Here is a 20,127-nt window from a genome sequence, read left to right as displayed (position 1 = left end):
TATGATTAAAGTTTTTTCACCGGGTGCGTTACTCAACGCACCGCGACGTCCTAGCAACGTCCTAGCAACGGAACAACGTAGTGGGTTTGAATTCAACCGCATTCGGGATTTAAAATTATGTGCATGCAAGCTTAAGAGCGTAATCCTTTCGATTCAGGTCTAGCTATGCTAAAATGGGTACCATAAAAGAACATCACCATTTATGGTAACAAAAATCGTTACCATGTTCGAAAAGATCAAATTAGTACGCCAGTTCGCCGAAACATAAATCAATCATGTCCGACGCCGACACCGTGCCTGTGCGTGTCCCTTATTGATGTTAGAAATATTAATTACACCACACTAGCTCAGGCGATGCTAAGATAACCGTCATGTCATGCTAGCGCTCCTGGGCCACTGGAGCATTGGGCTGATGGTTGTTCTAAAGGGTAATTATTCAATAAACTGGTCAAACCACCCTTTGTCAGCACGGTGTAGGCGAGTTTGGTCAAGCGATCGAATGATTCATTAATCCCCATTGGCTCGTTCCGTGCTGACCACTCATTACGGGGCGCCCACGTACACAAACACTCCACAGGACCCCCACCCAAACCAAACATTGCACAGAACAATCGTATTTCACCGCTCCAAAGAGAAAGCTACAGAGAGAGAGTTGCAAACAATTTGTCCATCACGATGAATGACATTATTGACATCTGATATGTTTATACTTAGGCAGGGCAGCATTTTTGTGTATTACATGTGCGCCATTACGTCGAGCCGGCCGAAACGACACGTTGTTCGACACGTGGATGAATGGAAAACAGTAATGGAATATTGCATTTATTTTGTCGATTTTTCCGATATTTTCGATCGGGTTCCCGTGACTTTTGTAATTAGAAAAGGATCGGGTCTCGTTCGCCGTAGAGATCGATCGTCAGCTATTGATTGGACTTGGAACTTACTGAACAACTTGGAACTTGGAATTTGAACTTTAACATTACATTTCGAAAGACTGGAACAAGGACAATATGTTGAGTTAACTTTAAACAGCTTTACGCTCTCGTCGAGCGGAAGAACCGCGAAATATGCTCCGAAAAAAAACGCTGACCTTACTGATACCAATACATGTTCGTAAAAGCACCGGCAAAAGACCAATATTCGATGTGCGTCCGTTCGATTGATAAATGCTCACTTCGACGCTCGGCGCGGGGTTGCGAATTCATAAAAACGCGAATTTTAAGCACCTGGAACATATGTCGCAGAGCAATATGACCACCGACAAACGGTGCACATCGATGGGTGTCGCTCGGCGGAGACGCCGACGTTGCTGACCATTTTTCATCGCTTGTGAATTAATTACAAAATCAATATTTTTATCATTAATCATGCGCGCGCGGCGCCGATCAGGGACCGCTGCTGCTGGGCTCCGTTGAGCCGTTCCATTGTGCGCCGCGATGCGCGATAAACTTGCGGCATATTTGTGTGGGGCGTGTAGTGTACAAAGGTCGGCTGTGGAAGTTGTCACTTTGTCACATAAAGGACACCATTGACGCGAGGCCGCCGTATGTGCCACGGTGAGCCCCCGATGTAAGCTCCCACGATTCGCGAGGTCGCGGTTGCAATTGAAATAAATCATCGGTGAAAATAAATATCTTCAAAACAGTGGCGAGGTGGTTCGGGGAACCCGTTTCCGATCCGGCACCGCTGCTGCCATCAGTTATTTATTTTGGTTTCGATTTTATCGCGCACACGACACGTGCACGGAATCGATCGTTGCGGAAGGTGTGCGGCGCAACCATTGCGACCGCAATGGGTGCGTGCGATGATTGAGAGTTGTTGAATATTTCAGCTTAATGATAACATTAATTTTTACACCCTATCCCGGCCGAGCACGTTGATGCTGCCGTCGGTGAACAAATGCAACCGCCAAGCATCTGCACTTAGCAAGATTAATCGTAGGTTAGACGTCCACAACAAGTGGGTTTTTTGCGACCCCATTTTGCGATAAATTGATTCGCATCGAGTGCCGTGCCGTGGTGGAGCGATAGTTGGCCACAGGTTTATCACACACTGAGTGTTTGGGGCAATATTTGCTGTGTGCGAACGAATTGAATGGACTGTTGACTGTTGAAGTTGTTCATTAAAACAAATAGGTTGCAGTGCGGTTGGCGTGTTTCTTTATTGTCTTCAAGCACAAGCCTTTATTTACACCAAATACGGGAAAACGGAAAGAAACGGGCGAAAGCATTCGATCAATACATCCTTTTGAGGCCACTGTTAGCCTCATGTCTATAATAAAGGTTTCATTTAAACTTTACACACCTACGAGCTCGAATATCCTTCACCGGACAGCTTCAGGGTTTAATCATCCAATTCCGATGCCATTTTTTATGTAGCTCTCTATCGGAGCTCATATTTTCGGTTTTAATGCAGAAAAAGAATGCGACAAGAAATGTGTATCAGTTCTCATCCCATTACATGGAGTTGGGCAGTAATGGAAGCAAAGGAATGCTTCTGCCACGCGCCAGAAGAAACGCACAAAAACATGAAAGTCGAGCAAAAGTCCTATTTGCCCACAAGTGCCCCCGAGCCACCATCGAATCGCAAAAGGGAAATATGATACTGGACGGACCGGTTGCTTCAGTTTTTGCGTTCAGTCTCGCCGAGCCGCAGAAAAAATGCCAGAAATTCAACCGGAGCTGTGGATGGTCGCCCGACCCAGAGCATGATGGTCGCTGGGGCTGTGGATTAAATAACAGTAGAATAATAATTTATTACGTGCTAAAAATTTCTAAACCATACCCAAGCCAGCCATGGCCGAGCCTGAGCTAGACCAACGATGACGCGATGCTGCGATGGCTGTACGATGGCAACGACCATCCTGCGCGCCGAGACCGAGCGAATGGTATCTGATTATTCGGAGCGGGTTTTAGCCCCTTTTCTGGCCCAGGGGATGGCGGGAACTGATAAACGGAGCAGTAGCCAAGAGGGATGAACGGCTTTTTGTAACGATCCATCTCCGGAACGATCCTTCTGTTTTGTCCTTGCGTAGCAGCGTCGAGCAGCGGGTTTTCATTAATTCAGTAGCACCGCACCGTTCAAGCTGACGCTTCATTTCGTTCCACTCCGGGAAGCAGAACGAGAGCGGACGATCCACTACCAATCCGAGGGACCGAATGGTGTGACGATTTGTTTGAACGATACTCATCATAATCCCCGCGATAGAAGAGTGCCGGCGACAACGAAGAACTGTCGCAACTTGTCACCAATTTCGAGAGCACATTCTTTTGTCAGTTAGTGCCACTAGTAAAAAAAAAACGGAACATTCTTTCTAAGTACGCAAGCCAACCGCACGTAAAAAGGAGAACAAACGTTTGCCCGAATGGCGTGAGCAACGACTGCAATGCTTTTTCCGATTTTTCCACAACATCGGGCTGATCACGGTTCCTGGAAAATCCGATCAGCTTTAAGTAGCGCAACAGCACAGCTGAATGCCAACAGCAAGACAGCTCACAATAATAATTGCCCAATTAGCCACAAGCGATAGAATGAAACAAAAAATACGATTGGTTTGCGATTCGTATTCCGATAGCGATTTCGAATAGATTCCGAGAAACTTGTTTTCAAGGAAAACAGGAAGAGATTGAAGCACAATCCAAAGGAAGAGGTTTTCGAATGGTGAGTTTCGTGAGTTAAAGTGGTGAAACTTTCCTCTCTCACAGTGGTGAATTGTTCGAACAGAGTTCACCTCACTTACTTAGCCTACCTTTAGTAGGCGTAGCCAGGCAACCTTATTCGCAATTAGTGCATTAGTTCCTCCTTGAGATCGCTGGCCAATAGTTTTAAATTGTGACAGCATTGTTTGAACTGCCGGCCATGTTCAGTTTTGACACTAACAGCCACGCCAGCCTTCGGCTAAGAGCGCATTGTTAACGAACAGCGGTCAGTTCTGTAAAAGGATTTGAGAAAATACCACCAGTGCAGGGAGTACCACTTCAGATGGCTTAAGTATGTTTTTGCGAAGAAGATTTAAGCAACAAAGTAGTAATAGTTTGCCTGCCCCTGCCGTGTTGCCAGGATGTGGAGTGGTATTTAATTCCGGACCGATTCTCTGAATCGTTGCACGCCGACTGCACGTGTTTAACACACCGCGAGCAGAGTGAGGTTTTCTGAGTAAATGCCCAGCGCGAAGGTCGTGCTCGTCTGGTTAATTTTAATGAAGCCCTTTTACAAACGAGAATCTCGTCATAATTGTGTGTAGCTCCTTCCGCAGAAACGACAGCTGTCAGTTCTGGTTGACGTTTACGTGAGTCTCGAGTCAGGAAAATGGAAAACAAAAACGTGCAAATGCGGATCGTAAGGCTGACGCGAATGCTGCTTTGCTTTCGAAACGAGGTACTCGTTACGGTAATGCGAAAGGAATCATATTGAAAACACGATGACCTTCATTTTATTCGATGAAGGCACAGCCATGGAGACGGAGGGGATGAATACAGCGTCTTCCGGAAAATAACCCTGTAGTTTACCTCCACCCAGAAATAATGCCACATAATAACGTAAATCAGAAAGCTGTTCCAGGAAGCGAAGCTCAAGGATAGTGGCCTTTCGAAAAGGTTGCCTCGGCTACGGGAACCAAGACGATCAGTGGGCAACTACATGTCGCACCGAGAGCCGTTCAAAACAAACCCTGGAAGGAACATCCCTGGTTCGGCACCGGCTCTGCCAGGGCTCTGTTGCTGGCACGTTGAGATAACGTTTTCTTCGAGCATCGCCCCATTAGCCGCTCGCTTGGGCCTAATGCACGAGCAAGAGGAGCGCCAAATTGTTGCCTCGTGTCGACCAGAGAGGATATCACGGAGCGCAACGAGACGGAAACGGGCGCAATTTCAACAAATTTGCCCAAAAACCATCGAAATAATCCCATTATGTACATCAATTTCGCCCACAAATGTAGCCGTTTTTCTACGAGGATGACGACGCAACCAGATCCACGTGGTATGCGAGTCCACAGCGAGTTGCACGCCGTTCAATTGAAATGGGCCGAAAATATTCCACAATTTACCGAACCCACCTAAAGACGGTCATTTCGATGAGTGGTTCTCGGTGATCTAGGTCCATGGTCCATGGTCCAAAGACCAGTCGTGATCACGAATACGAAAGAAAAAGCTACGAAAAGATACCGTCTTGCTACCAAAGTTGTCTTCATCATCATCATCGACCGATGAACGCCCGAGCAGTTGTGATGACGCGCACCGCAGTGTCCTGACCAGTGTGGATGGTCGAGCGAAAACGGTCTGTTTTATGGGTTCCAATTTCACCCGGCTCGTGTCTCTGACTCATGACTCATCGACACCTTCTGGGCGGGTTGCTGTTGGGTTTCGGCTGATGATGGCTTATAATGAACCACTCTGGTCTGGGAGCTCACTCGCTCCACAGCAGCAACAACAACGGTCCCATTACGCTCGCTTCTAATTACTTCAAAGGTTATGCAAGCGATAAACTTCCAACGCGCAACCCGCGTGGTCTGATGTAAGATTTTTGTTTTGTTTTTCTTTAATGGCACCGAGAGAGGGCCGAAAGCATCCTTACGCTGACCACTGCGCGGCTGCCTGTGGCTGGCCGAAACGTGCCTCATTTGGGGCCCGCATGGCCACCACTATAAACGTGGATTAGGTGCTGGCTTTCAAAAGAAAATGGAGCCAATGGAGTTGGGTCGTCGTAAATCGGTGTGCCCTAAAAGCAGCGCACGGGCGCGGGGCCGGCCCAGTCCGGCGGACGCGTCTAGTCATTAAACCTCTCGAGGCTTAGGCTGGAACGCGGTGCAAATTGGACACGTTTTTGAAGGCAATTTACGCCGCTCGACGCACCAACAACAACACGTGGAGCTTAATCGAAAGGCTTTCGGTTGAATTATTGGGATTAGGGTCCGGGGATTGATGAGTAGAATTTACGAGACCGACATCAGCGAAGCTGGAGGGTTTGAGTATATGAAACGGTGAAGGAGTTTCTAGTCGCGATCCATTTGGTGGAGCCTTTCGACAGGATGCTCTTTTTGCTATAGGCACGAGGGTTATTAAAAAAGCAGATTTTCTGTAGCCGACCTAATTATTGACAAATGGATTAGTACAATAAACGTTAAGGCAAAAACGATGTGCCTGTCCAATGCCCTTACTGTTACTTGGCCAGGATCTCAGTTTTATTGAAATCATTAAAAATTGATCTGCTCGCTACCACGAACCGTCGGTAACGAAACAACGAGCCCCACAGTTTTCGGAGAAATTCGATGCTCCACGTGCGGCGGACGCAAGGCAGATAGGTAATACGGAATGCAGAAAAAAAGGAAACCAAACAAAGCCTGAACGACGTCTTGAAATGTATCTGTTAGGGAAAGTCATTAGCAATTCAACAGCACGGCACGCCATAGTCCAAGTCCCGGGTCCAGGAATCAAAGCGGGAAACGCTATTTTGGTCCGCCTCCAGGAAACCGTCATGTCGGGCAGCTCCAATCAATGCTATCGGTGCGGCCGCTTTTGTGTTAACTTTTCTCGGACGCGACGCGCCGCACTCCCGTGTCCCGTGCTGTCGGTCATTTGTTTGCCGACCGGTTTGGTATTTAGTTTTTCCCAACCAGGAAAGTCCTGGAAGGAACGCACAGGGAGGACGGCCACTCGAGTGCTCAACAGATGATTTGCTCCATTCAGGGCTGGGCTTCACCTGGACCGCGTCGAGTCTCGGAGACCGTCCCGGTTCTTGTTATCTGATGTTGTTTGTCTGGTCGCTTCTGAACCACGCAACAAACAGCATCGACTTTTCCAGTGCCATCAACTCGGTCCGTGCCGGCACACAAAACCTGCCCCCAGAACAAGGTGAAGAAAAAACCACATCCACCAGTGATCAGCAAACAGTGGACGATAAACACGGTCTGTCCGCCGGAGCACCGCTCGTGGTTCTTGGGCCATTTTCCGATTCCTGCTGCGCATCTTCGTTCGGCCCGCATTTTGGCATTGCTCTCGTGCTGGTCGAAGCAACCGACAACGGAAAAACAACCGACCAACCGAACAAACCTCCGGACAAAACAGCGCCGCAGCATTGAACTTTACCTGAGGCAGTTGTTTTGTTTCGCCAGCCAGCGTAAAACAAACTGCTTGCGAGCACTTTCCAGCAACTTCCCGGCCTCCCGAAAAGGAGCAGCATTCCTGAACGCTTCCTGGCGGTGGGGGACTACCGACTGCCGAGGTCCTTTTTTATGCGGCCGTCGTGTTTTCTTTGGCCGCCAACGGGCCGCCGCAACAGAACCGAAGCCGGGCCCGTTTTGATTGCAGCTATTTTTTCCCTGAAATTCATTAGAATTCCTTGCTCGCAGTTCGGCAAAATATTGTTTCTCGTGCAGCAGAAAATCGACATCCGGGGCGGGTCTTGGCCTCTCCGCAGCAACGTGAGTGAAATCCACTATCTATTGGTTGGCTGAATCGATTCCTGAAGGGTTGGTGCAAAAAAACCGGTGCAGAAGTAATTGCATTACGGGCCCGACGTGCATATCGGTCGATGGGTGAAGAAATATGGCTACAAGCTATCAATTGTTCGGAAAGAGGAAACTTTCCGGCACTCGGAACTCGGCCGATATAGTTTGTTCCGGTTCAATGCGATGCGATTGGCTTGGTTCGTTTAATAATTATAACTTTAAATCAAAACTAATCCCGCACTGCTTGGAGCGCACCATCTTCATTGAAATGGTGGCTTCTAACGTGACCATAGTAGCAACCGAACTTGGCGTGGAACAAAACCCAATGAAAATGATATGGCATTTTCATTTGCTTAATGCTTTGCCCCAAAAAAGACCAGACTTGTGGAGAGACAATTCTTGGTTCAGCTTCCGCAAACTCAAGAGGGTAAACTTCCGCTTTTACAGTTAAGGACCCGAAACGAAAACTCAATTGAAGTTTATTTCTAAAAAGCTCTTTTCGGAGCGTTTCAAAAATTACAACAAATGTAGACATAAATGTTATTATATTGGGTTTATTTGATCAATAATGACCTAGATTTAAAGCAATAAACAAATTTTTTGAGTTATAAGCTAATTCCCGATAGTTTTGGACTACAGTTGTAAGACGATCCCAGCTAGCTATGGACAGCGTACTTAGAAAAGGTTATTTCTATATATTCTCAATATTCATTATTAAATGTTTGTGCATTAAATTTATGGTTAAAGCCACATTTACCCACGCAAGTAGGAAATTTTAATTCATAAAATAAAACCGAAAAATTCAGCACAAAACGGACAGAGCGAAAATTAAAGACACGAAGCGTCGTTCGCCGACGACTCGACGGATGAAGCAACAATTTGATATTCGCCGTTCATTTGCACGGTTGCCGAGGTAAGCACCTTTGCCAACGGTCGGGTGCACACACAAATCGTCTGCCCAGGTCGGGCATCACGAAGTCGGATGCTATGCTGCCTTTCACTGCAGCCGGCTCTTGCTGTGAGGCTGAATTTTTGTGACTCTGCACTTTCGCCCCGGCGACTCATCGGAATTCCGGACATTGTCACTATAATGTCCGGGCGCATCCGAGCCACCGGGCCCCGTTGAGCATTCTAATTTGTTTGCCAGGTTGCCTCGCCAGGCCTTGGACCGCCGCCCGAAATGTCCCTGAGAGAGAGAGTCCCTCGGTTCCATCGGGGCGCAGTGGAGCGCACGTACCAAGCTCAAAACACAAAACATCTTTCCACTAGACCCGTCAATGCTGTGCAGAGTTGTGGGGCAAAAAAGCTGGCGATACCCAACAAGTCCCGGGCACTGGGCCCGTATGTATCCACTTGTGGCAAGCCGGCATACGTTCTGTCATTTCTGCTGCTTCCGGACGGACGGACGGAAGTCGAGGCCATCTTTTTCTGCACCGTTCTCTGCGGGGCTTCTCGGAGTCTCTGTAAAACCGCACGCTAACTTTGTAATATTTTTATTCAAAACACACGTGGTCCCGCCGCCACGAAGTGTGCAACCCGGCCTGCAGCCTAGGACCTGCAGCTTTTCTGCGGGTCTGCACAATGTTCGGTTTCCGCCGGTAGCAAAAGTTTTCGTTTTCTCATCTCACCTCAGCAAAACATCCCGTCGTCCTCGTCCTTGTGGTCTCCGCTCTGTGGAATGGAAACCACCAGCTCCGGCCCCGGAAAGGTATGTTCTCCAGATACACAAATATGCAGAACTCGAGAAATCTCGAGCTGCAAACTGAATCAGTTCGGAGAACTCGACGCTGTTGGGACTCTGTCAATTTAAGGTGCTATTTCGGGTGATTTGGTGGCTAAGGATGAATTTTCAGTAGTTCCAAAAAAAGGAGCTGCGCTCGTTCGGTTAGTGTAGCTGTTCAATTTTCACTTCAGCTTACCAACAATAAAAACCGCGCGTAGACAATTAATGAAAATAATAGAGTGTCATAAACAAAACTTCGCTGCAAGTGTCGTGTCGAGTGCCATGGAAAAAGTGGATGCTACTAAACAATTAGCTTCCCGTGCACTTGATTATGGGGGACGGCAACGAAATGAAACTTTTGTGGTGCCATTACACAAAAAAAGGCTGTGCACAAAACCGCTGTTCGCATAATGGCGAAAAATTCCGCATTTTTATCCGCTCACCACATGCAAAATGGCTGCCTCGCAGGAGAGCAGTGCAGCAGTGCATTCGGGTTGCGAAACGGAATGTGAAACAATTCATAAACACCAGGACCCGATCTGGCCCTCTCGCACGCGGTGTTCATAATCATTAAGGGATATTTTGCTTCGTTCCTCTTTTTGTGCTCCGTTGAGCTTTTTTCCTGTTTGCTGTCGTCACCATGACCTTCGCCGTTCCGCAAGGACCTCGTTCGGGCTCTGGCCGGCTTGTGGTGCCGAGCGATAAAGATGAAAAGTGGATACACTGCTGCATCCAGCGGCCACCAGAAAACCCCTCCCTCGAGAGTGAGCGTTGGAAAAAAGCAGAATTTCTCTAAACTAGGTGCAACGTGCAAGAAGCGGCAACTGTTGCGGTTTAGCACGTTCGTTTTGTTGGAAAGAGGAGATCCGAACGCCACGGTCGTGCCACGCCACGAGTCAATGAGCTGCAACTCTGCTTAACGAAGTCAAGCACAAAACATGTGAAACTGTGGTTAGGAGCTGCAACGAGAAGCAAAAAAAACGCGGCGAAAGCCAGATAGGTTCTGTAAAAGGAAGGTAATGGACAGAAGAGAAAAAAAGAACGAGGCTGAAATGGCCGCGCATCCTTTGAGCGCGTTGTCTTTTCGCTAACCGCAGACCTTCGCTCGGTGCGCAATTCGTTTTACACATTTTTCAACACATTTTTTATTAAAGCTGACATTTTCCATTAAGTGGTTTGGCTACACGGGACGTGGGACGTTTTTACGACCCCCTCTTGGGATGACTACGGAGTTCGTTAAGCGTCCCGTGTCCGTAATCGACTTTTCTCGCATAACTCTCATCAGCGAATGGTTTTATTTTTCTTCACACCGATCGGACAATCGCACAGAAAGATTCCGGATGGAAATTAATTTGCGTATAATTAAAAATTTTATTATATCTCCCGTGATCGGAATTCGATCCGAATCGATCCATCTTTGAGCCCGTTCTTTGGATGAGTAGAGAAAGCGGCGTAATTTCTGTCAACGGTGAATCCCGGCGGAACTGATCAATTAAATCCATTACTTTGAGCATTCAAACTCAAACCCGGCTCAACTTTTTCGCACAAAAATTCACGCTTTTCCCAATCTGAGTTTTCATGAAAACTCAACTTCGGAAAGTCGGCAAAACAAGTTTAAAGTCAATTACACGCCACGACACTGGAAAACAGTGAGAAGTTTCTGAGTTTCGAAACGCACGCGTCCTTCAAACGAACTGTGAAAAGCTCGGATTCAATTCGTTTACGGCCCAGACACTCCACAGCTCCAGTGCCGGATGGATGGTCCGACGGTGTCTTAATGTAGAAATCATCGTGTGCCGACACCGGGAAGCAACTCTCATCAATATTGGATCTCGGGTTTCCGAGTGCCGGTGTGTAACGGCAGGTGGTATTTTATGGTCGAATCAGTCGGCCGGCCATCGATCGATAAATCATTCCACCGGCGGCCATTCGATACCGGCTTGCACACGGAAATAGGACTTTTTCGGTCCCGTGCTAGAACTTATATTTATCACACCCGCCGCCCGCCCCACGTGTCGTCTGTGGAGCGGTTTTGCATCCGGCTGAAGATATCACCATTAATGCGCCAGCGCTGGCCGAAGCAAGACGAAGCACCACGATAGGTGTGAAATCCGCTCCACCCGGCAACCCGACGATGGACGTTTGTCGTCCAGGAAGCAACAGGAAGCTCGTAGATAACGCCTCGGCCGCCGGTGTGCCAGATAATCCAGGTCAACTCGAGTAACACCCTTTGCGGTGCTACGGCCAGAGCGCAACGGCAGATTTATGAGCATCATTATCAAACGACAGCTTTGACTTTGGTTCATCTTTTACCACAGCAGCGTCGTCGTCGAGGAGCGTTGCCTTGGACTCCATTACCTCCAGGCATTGGTCAATAAACCGCTCCCGCCTGTCCCTGTCCCGGACACGCCCGGGAGCCATTTGGCGCGGTGGTCCCCATCGATGGTTTGCTTATTCCATAAATCTTGTTTGCCTTCCTCTTTAGGCCGGCGTCTCATTTTCGCTGTTTTTGACAGCCGACTTTCGCTTGCCCGGAGCCACTTTTCCCCGTTCGGAAGGGCCCCATGGCCCCATTAGGTTCATGAAATGGAACCGAACCGTAGGAGGAGGAGCCCTATCGCTGCCGGACCGTGGACTCGCCGGGATTGCTTTTTCTCCTCATCATCGTCATCATCGGCAAGGAGCGCACACAAAAAGTATAAAGGACCTGGACAGGCCGCCGGACGAAACAGATTGTCCCGTAATGCACCATTGACAGTTTGAAGTGGAATCTAATCAAGACGAGAACGTTTTAGATTACGCCACTCGGCCCTCGACTCGGCTGGGGAACACTTGCCATTTGCCGGCCCCGCAAAGGACCGGATGCGTGCTGGGTCGGCCTTCCTTCGCAAACATTAGCCACTTGACAGTAACGACAGTCCCCGCCTGGACAGCTGGTTTGCCTTCAATTAATTGCGATTTGGCCGAGGCCTGTGCCTGTGTAATCACTTGACTAATGTTCTTACACATTTTATCAATCATCGTTTTGTGGAATTGTTTCGCCGATGGCAAATAAATTAAATTCAGTTGCCCTTGCCGGGCCACTTTGCCTTCGCCACGCCCGGCTAATATTGATTTTCAGTGCCTTTCGCTCCGGCGGACCAACGACAAACGGCTGGGACTTTAAGCCATCTGTTTTCGCTGTAACTACAGACCCGCGGATGGTCTGGACCATCTGGTCCCCGGGCGGTGCCCACACGAAACGAAAACAATACTCTGCTAATTTTCCAACCATTTGCGAAACCATTTGTTTTGACCATCGACAGTGCCCTCCCCCCCCGATGCCACGCCAAAACCTTTTGGCATCCGGACCGGTACACCGATTGTGTTCCACTGCAAACATCCTGTGTGTGCGGTCGGCTATTCGGCATCCGGCTGAGGTTGGGCTGAGGTCCCGTTATTTTTACAATTTTCTTTCCCCATTTCGCCCGAGTGACACCGGAAGTGGCGTGGCGTGGCGAAAAAGAGGGCCAGATCGCACGGGTGCACGGAAGGTACGATTTTCGGTTTCACTCGTTACATCCGGTGCGCCAACCCACATCAGGATTTTCCGGTGGCCGAGAGAGGAACAATTGGGGCTCAATCTTCAAGATGGTTCCTTCCTTCTGGCCTCACGACCTGGTTGGCTGTTGGCTGTTGGTGTTTTCTTTTCCACCTCCTTCACGCTTGGTTCCGTCTCGGTTGGTTCCGCCCCCGTGCCCTTTGCGCCGACGGTCCCCATTTTCGTTGAGTGTTTTGCACGGAACCGGAAGAGCACGTGATTGTGTTTACTTTATTTATTTGCAATCTCGAATGTCATCATATATCTTACTTGCTCTCTCTCTCTCTTGCTCTCGCTGAAGGGAGTAGAAATTTGCGATTGCCTTTCGAGCAGCAACCGAGCCTGCTCGGAGTGCAACGCTTGCTGCGATGTAGAAAGGTCCTTGCTACGCTCTGACATGTCTCTGGAACAAGGCGCACTTTTGTTTTCTTAAAACTTTCTCCCATTTTCGGAGTTTTCATTGGCGCAGCTGCAACTCCGTGACGTGAAAGTCGTGGACTCCGTTTTCTTTTGTTTTATGTTTATTGAATTTTTCCAGTGTCACGAACGGAGGACAAAAGATTTATAAGGATCTTGTAATGCGCATTTGTACAGATAGCGAAAACATAGCCCAAAAAGAGAGGGAGAGAGACAGCGATAACAAAGAAGAGCCGGTTTTGAAAAGCAAATCCGGTTTCTCATACAAAATTCATTTAGCCGGAAACTGAGCTTCCTGTCCAACGGAAGGTCTCCGTTATCCGTTCGACAGCTGGCTTCATTCGCACCGGGAAACCGCAACCACGATCGGGCTCGACGTCGGCATCGTCGGCACTTTGGGACTAATTAGCGATGCTTGGAATAATCCTGCCGGAATGCACACCGAGGGCGCGTATTTCTGTGTGTGCTCATCAAGCTTAATCCCTCGCCACAATTTTCCGGCAGTCGCGGATCGCTTCAGTTGTGGTGCCGCCGCGCGACCCTTCTCTGGGCCGCGACACACCAAACTGAGCAATGCGCTCATTACCGCCATTCCTTGATTCCTTGTGGAACCAGCAAAGGACACTCTGTGGGCCACGACACGCCACGTCGATTGATGCAGATCGACGCTGACGAAGGTAAACATCGTTCGCGGGGCAACGGGTGCGCGTATGTGGCCACTGGACTGTGACACGATGCGGCCTCTTGGCGATGCATGCAGAACGGATACCATCTACACGGTGTCCTTTGCACGGAGCGAGCTTCAAAGCAGTGTGTGATGGCTGTAAGCCGAAAAGTGGATCAGATTGCTGGCTGGCTGGCGGACAGATTGCCAAGGAAAGATAGTCGAATCTTCCACGGAACCACGGTGCGGTGCTATTTCAATCACACACATGCATCTTTCACGGCAGGAATTTAAATGGGATTTTACAACGGTGGGAAATTGAATGCCTGGCGTGCGGACATATAATAGATTTCTTTCGGCAAAGTTGTAGTGAATTAATATTTTATCCCGAAGTGTCCTTGATGGAAACAGGACATGCAAATGCAAAAAACAATTCTAAAAAGATGTATCGACATTGTCCCCTTATTTTGCTTTGAAGTTCTTTTGTTCAGATTAATACGCCTCAAGGTATGCAATACGCGTCACATTGTACAATATTCTGCGTTTTTAAACTTTAGAACGTTTACGATAGTTCAAATAAATAAATCGTTAAACACCATTTTCGGTCCATTTCATTGTCACAGCTGAAATCAGTAGCGAGACAATAGTTCGCCGTTCCAGGACATCGATCAATCATTTCTTGGAACCATGAATGTGGCGCGTGACATGAATTGCCTCGCATACACCGTACAACGCCATCCTCCCGGCGGGGTTTGACCACCGATGAACATCTAACACTGAAGGTGCAGCGCAGCATGGAGATGGCCACATAATTCCAAGCCTCCGCCACCACCACACGCGATGCAATTCATCGCCCTTCCTGTACACAATATGTTTATCAACCACTTCACTCGCCATCGGCGCGCTGAGCTTCACCATCGCCCTGCAATTTACAGGATCGAGTGAAAATTCCTCCACGGTCACCTCGCCGTGCCCGACTACCCGATGGCGAAAGTTGATGGCGTTGTGGTTTATTGCTCCGGTTCCGGTTATTGCCGCCGGCTGGAGGCCGCGGGAAACCGCGAGTGAGAGTGGATTGCCAGCAAATGTTAATAGTCTACATGATCGATTAGCTCCAGCATGACACACCGGGAGGTAGCATTTTCATCATGAATATTTTGCACGCTGCCAGCAGGTCGTTACGAACTGGGTCACGGCGGCGGATGTGATGTGCATTTGTAAAGTGTTCCAGTAAGGGGCGGCCACTGAAACCGACCCGTTTCGCCCCTGTTTCGGGGAACCAATTGTTTCACTTGGCCACCGGGGGTAAAGTTTCACAACTTTGTACACTACAGTCCCTCTGGCGCGTGTGCGGTTAGTATCTATTTCCTGGGTGGGTCTGGGGTGGAAAATTGCACCGGCCGACGCAAAGTCGGAAGTAGATTTAAGCTTATAATGAGAAAATAATTGTATCAAATATGCGCATGGATTATACTTTATGGTTTTAATTTATAAACGTTTCGCTCTCCCTCTCGCTCTCTCTCGCTCGCTCGCTTGGTGTCGTGGTCGCGCCAGGACGAAGGAGTTATTAATATGCATGAGCATCGGCTGGGCCGATGCAAAGTCCTACCGGGAAGTCCTGCCGTCGGGAGTCTAAACGTGCCAACGCGCACTGGCTTCAGCGCCGGGTGGGCGCGTGAATGTGAATAATGCAATTGCAGTTCCACAGTGTGTACGTGTGCGTGCGCGTATGTGTGTCGGTCCGCATCTTCTGCTAATTCGATTCCGTCATTAGTGCACTATTAGGCGCTCCTCCGGAAGCTGCCTCCGTTCGGTGCCGTCCATCGTCATCTTACTAGCGACTCATTCTTTCTCTCTCTCTCTCTCGATTGCAGGCGGGCGATCCTTGGCAATCCGGACGTGCTCGGGTCGGGCGGCTGGTTCCAGCTGCTGCAGAACGACTTCTGGGGGACGCCCCTGTCGGACTCGGGCTCCCACGGCTCGTACCGCCCGCTGTGTGTGGCCAGCTTCAAGCTCAACTACCTGCTCGATGGCTTCAAGCCGCTCGGCTACCACCTGGTCAACGTCCTGCTGCACTCGCTGGCGACGGGGCTGGTGGTGAAGCTGGCCCGCCACCTGCTGCCGGCCGCCTACCGCTCGGGACCGGCCGTCGCAGGCCTACTGTTTGCGGCCCATCCCATCCACACCGAGGCGGTGGCCGGCGTGGTCGGGCGGGCCGACCTGACGGGCTGCATCTTCTACCTGCTGACGCTGCTCGCCTACATCCGCCACGTCCGGTGGCGGCAGTGGGGCGACCGGCGGCACTGGCTAGCCCTGGCCGCCACCATCCTGCTGGCCGGCGCCGCCATCCTCTGCAAGGAAACGGCCGTGACAGCTTTAGTAGTTTGCGCGATTTATGACATCATAAAGGGCTACGCCGGATCCAGAGATAAGGTACCGGGGGAGGCGCGCACAGTATACATTTAATTTTAAATATGCTTTATTTATACCACTCTCTCTCTGCGACCGAAGCGCAAGCGCAAGACGCATCTGGGCATCTGCCGGGTCCCGGTCTACGGTCCGACTGGCGCACCGGTTTCGCTACTTGTTTACCGCCGCCCCACACAGGCAGCAGGAGGCAGGATCCAGGATCCACTCGAGTGCGCCCCGTCCGTGGGCAGGGCTTTTGTGAGCGCGACAACAACGCGCCTGACGCCAGTGTGACGATTCGTGGCCGTGTCTCGAGTGGCAACAAAAGTGGCACAAAAAATCGTCACCGCCAGAAGGGATTAGAGCGGGGCGAGCAACAACGACACACGCGGGCTCGGGCCTGGGGCGGATGGCACATAGTTTATACTTTTTTACTGTCCCGGGGACTTCTGTCCCGGACACGGCCTGCTGCTGAAGAAGACCCGCAGCGGCACCGGAAATGGAACCGGGAAAGCGTGCACCGTGGAAACGGCGCTCTAAACACACTCGGCCCTTCATCTCATAAATCCTGGCCCGATCTACCGCCCGGCTGCCCGGACGATTCAGTTGCCGTGTCAGGCGCACTCTGCGGCGTAATCATAACCGGCGACAATGCAACATTCTCTCTCCCTGTGTATGTGTCTCACAGGTCGGAAAGAATGCAAAATGGTGGCAATTGGCGGTTGGAAGGCGAAACCCGAAAGTCGATCGATGGTGGGTCTTGCTGGCGAGTGTGTATCGAGTGAAAAGACCAACACGCCTCTAACCGGGCAAAAGGTTCCCATAGTCCCATCATGCGTGTCGCGTTCCGATAAGCAGGTGTCCCCGTGCGGAACAATCGATAACTGCACAGCCCAGGCTTCACCATTGTTGTGGCCATTGTTCCGCAACACGTATTGAAGATGACTCGTGGCGCGACAAAGAGGCTTAGGATGGCTTAGGTTTCAGTGTGGTCGTGCTTTAAATCTTACCTTAATACACTGTCTGTCTAAATAACGAGCTTTTTGTTAAAGAAATATAAAATGGCACCACATATTTATTAATGGTTTGAAAGGTACATTATTCCTCTTTCGAACGCATCCAAATTCATGCTTATTGGATGGCAGATTAAAATGTGGCAGTCGAAATGCAGGACAAAGACCCAATATTAAAATTTGTGCTGAACTTTGTAAAACATTGACTAAAACCCAGAAATAAACAAATTAAATTTCTGATCATTTTCTATAATTCGAAGGACTAGGAATTCACTAGGAATTTGAAGGTGAGACGGTAAACGGCAAACACTATTTAGATATTACTGAAACGATTACATTAAACCTTTAAGGAGTAAGAACTGAATACACGGTGAATAAGCAGATGTTTTGTTACACGACAATGCAATTTCTCCCAGGACCGACACATTTATGGAGGTTTTAAACAAACAATCAATTTGTGTCATTGACCCAACCTATTCTGTCACCCTGTGGCTATTTTCTATTCCGATATGGCCCATGAAATAATCCAGCGATTCAAGCCAGTTATAGTACGGCTGCTGAATCTACTAACACATAAACGTGAATAACTAATAAATATAGGCTGCATTTCATATTTTAAAAGAATCTCGTTATTTAAATGACATTCTGTGTAGAGTTTTATAAAGTTTACCATTTGCAAAGTTTACTGTCAAACGCCATCTAGCAACCGTCGCCAGTATTTCCCTTTTACCGTTGCGCCTTTCACAGTAACACGCAGAAATTCAGGCTCAAGACGCAATTCCGATTCCATAGAATTTACATTTTTTTGCTTTAAATTGAATTATCGACAGCTTAGCAGAAAGGTGATCGATAAACGGTTTCCTTTGAATGACTCGTTTTAAGATAATCAGAAAGGCCATAATGGAAAAAAAGAAGAGGGTGCTTCCATTTCTTTTTCAACCCGGTGATAAACCTGTGCCTGTAAAAGACCAAAAAAGTCCCGGGCCCGGGTCGTATCATCAAACGTCCCATTCACAGCACAAACACACACCGCGGAACCGTTAATCAAAATCATTCACCGCGGTAAGTCTACATTCTTCGCCGGGACAAATAAACCCGCAGCAGCCCCGGGCGCGGACCAGGTACCGGTGCACCGTGCAACAGGATACCCAAAGTGAGATCATGCCGGATCCGCAAGGATGTGAATTTGTGCGCCCGCGCGCGTGCTGGATACGTGGAGCGTGTTTGCCCATCCGCTCGGAAACGCCAGGATACCGCCGGAACGGAACTATTCATACCGGGGGTGCGCGAAAGAGAAGCTAGCTAGCCGAGAAGAAGAGGATCGCGAATGGCCCGTGATAGGACCCCGCAAACATCATTCCCGGGGTGCCCGAAAAGAGAGCATAAATGCCCGTGAAAGGAAGATAGGAACTCAACGGAATAATCAACGGTACCATTGATCAAGTGCCGCAACCGATGCTTTTGTTGTTCGCCGGAATCATGGAATCCCGGCCCGGTAGATGAAACCCGGGCCCGTGCCAAAAAGGACCCCACCGAGAGAGAGAGAGAGAGAGAGAGAGAGAGAGAGAGAGAGAGTGAGTGAACTAGAAGTGGGGTTGCAAAAAAACGGATAGCAAAAGGACATCGCCTCCCCCAGCCAGTTACTACGGAATGCTCGGGCACACCGAAATCGGAGAATCGAAAAGAAAGTGACTATCGATTGGGTAATGCCGCGGAAGTCCCAACACACACGATGAGGGGCCGGGGCTGGGGCTGGAAAGCGGGTGCCGGTTTGGTGGAGAAGGTTCGTGTTCGGAATACTTTTTACAATCAGTCGGCCTTTTTTCTTCGTTTTAGGGTGCTCCGTCTGTCGGTCGGAACAACCGTGAATTTAACTCCATTCAAATAGTTGCGCTCACCCCTCGCATTCCGCCCAGTTCGCGTTCTCGGATCCTCCCGGGGATCCGGTGCGCCACAGTGGTGCGATTGTATGTGTGCGCAGGAAAATGGCATTTTTCGGACGCAGAACGGACGAGAACTTTCTTCTTGGCACTTCTCGTTAGCTTCAGCAACGCCCCAACGCGCGTTGTTGTTGCCGACTTTCTGGGTCTTCGGATTGCGACCGGATGTGCATACTGGCAGGGTGATAAACACGGAGCGCCTGGAAAGATGCACCCATCGTACGGGGGGTTGGGCGCTCACCTCAGCCCGACACCCCTTTTTGACAATAACACTTCGAGATGGACAAAGAACGGCTGGCCCGGGCCGACTGGTGCCCTGCCAAAAAAGCTAGTGCTACGCGGAGGGATTTGCCTGACGTTAGCTTTGGGCTGGCTACGTGGCCCGGCGCTCGTTCCCAATTGAATGTTCCTGGTAAACAGATTTATTTCATCCGTTTCGGATCAATCGGTCCGTTTCTCGGAGCACACGTGCGAGATTTGGAGAAGAAAACGGTCTCCGTCCCAGGAAAAGGATTTATGGTACAGGATTTGTACGGGTCGCTGTTCGACATGCTCTCGCTGACTTACTTGCAGCCCGTGCACAGTGCCAAATTAACTCAATAACCGAATCCGACTCCGAAGGACACACCGATTGCGAACGATGATTGATTTACGGAACAGGACGCTCGGGCCGAAATGGCGAAAATGGTGAATCTGAAACGTGTTTTCTGGAATCACAGCACATTCTAGGTGTTAAGGGCCGTCGGGATACGTCGGAATCCAATCAACTGCTAGACAAACATGAATTCCATTTCACAGAGAACCAGCACTTCGAACTCCTCGGCCTGGGTGCACTTTGCGAGTGCGACTTTTGCGTCATTGGCCCGATTTTACAGCTCCGATCGATTGGGGAGTGTACATCAATTTGAGTTCACCCATTACAAGCTCATGAACTTCA

At 49.4% G+C, this 20,127-nt stretch overlaps 1 protein-coding gene across 1 annotated transcript in view; it reads left to right on the top strand.

The window, feature by feature from the left end:
- The window catches only part of LOC131208003 (protein O-mannosyl-transferase TMTC2), a 109,081-nt gene that overhangs the window by 25,696 nt on the left and 63,258 nt on the right, over positions 1 to 20,127 (top strand). The window contains exon 3 of the mRNA XM_058200646.1: positions 15,703 to 16,261. Within this exon, the coding sequence (XP_058056629.1) occupies positions 15,703 to 16,261 (559 nt within the window). The remainder of the gene's footprint in view (positions 1 to 15,702; positions 16,262 to 20,127) is intronic.

Source organism: Anopheles bellator, chromosome 2 (genome assembly GCF_943735745.2).
Source record: "Anopheles bellator chromosome 2, idAnoBellAS_SP24_06.2, whole genome shotgun sequence".
In the NCBI taxonomy this organism is placed as follows: Eukaryota; Metazoa; Arthropoda; class Insecta; order Diptera; family Culicidae; genus Anopheles; species Anopheles bellator.
The sequence above is the reverse complement of the archived record's forward strand: the minus strand, read 5'-3'. Positions and strand labels throughout refer to the sequence as shown.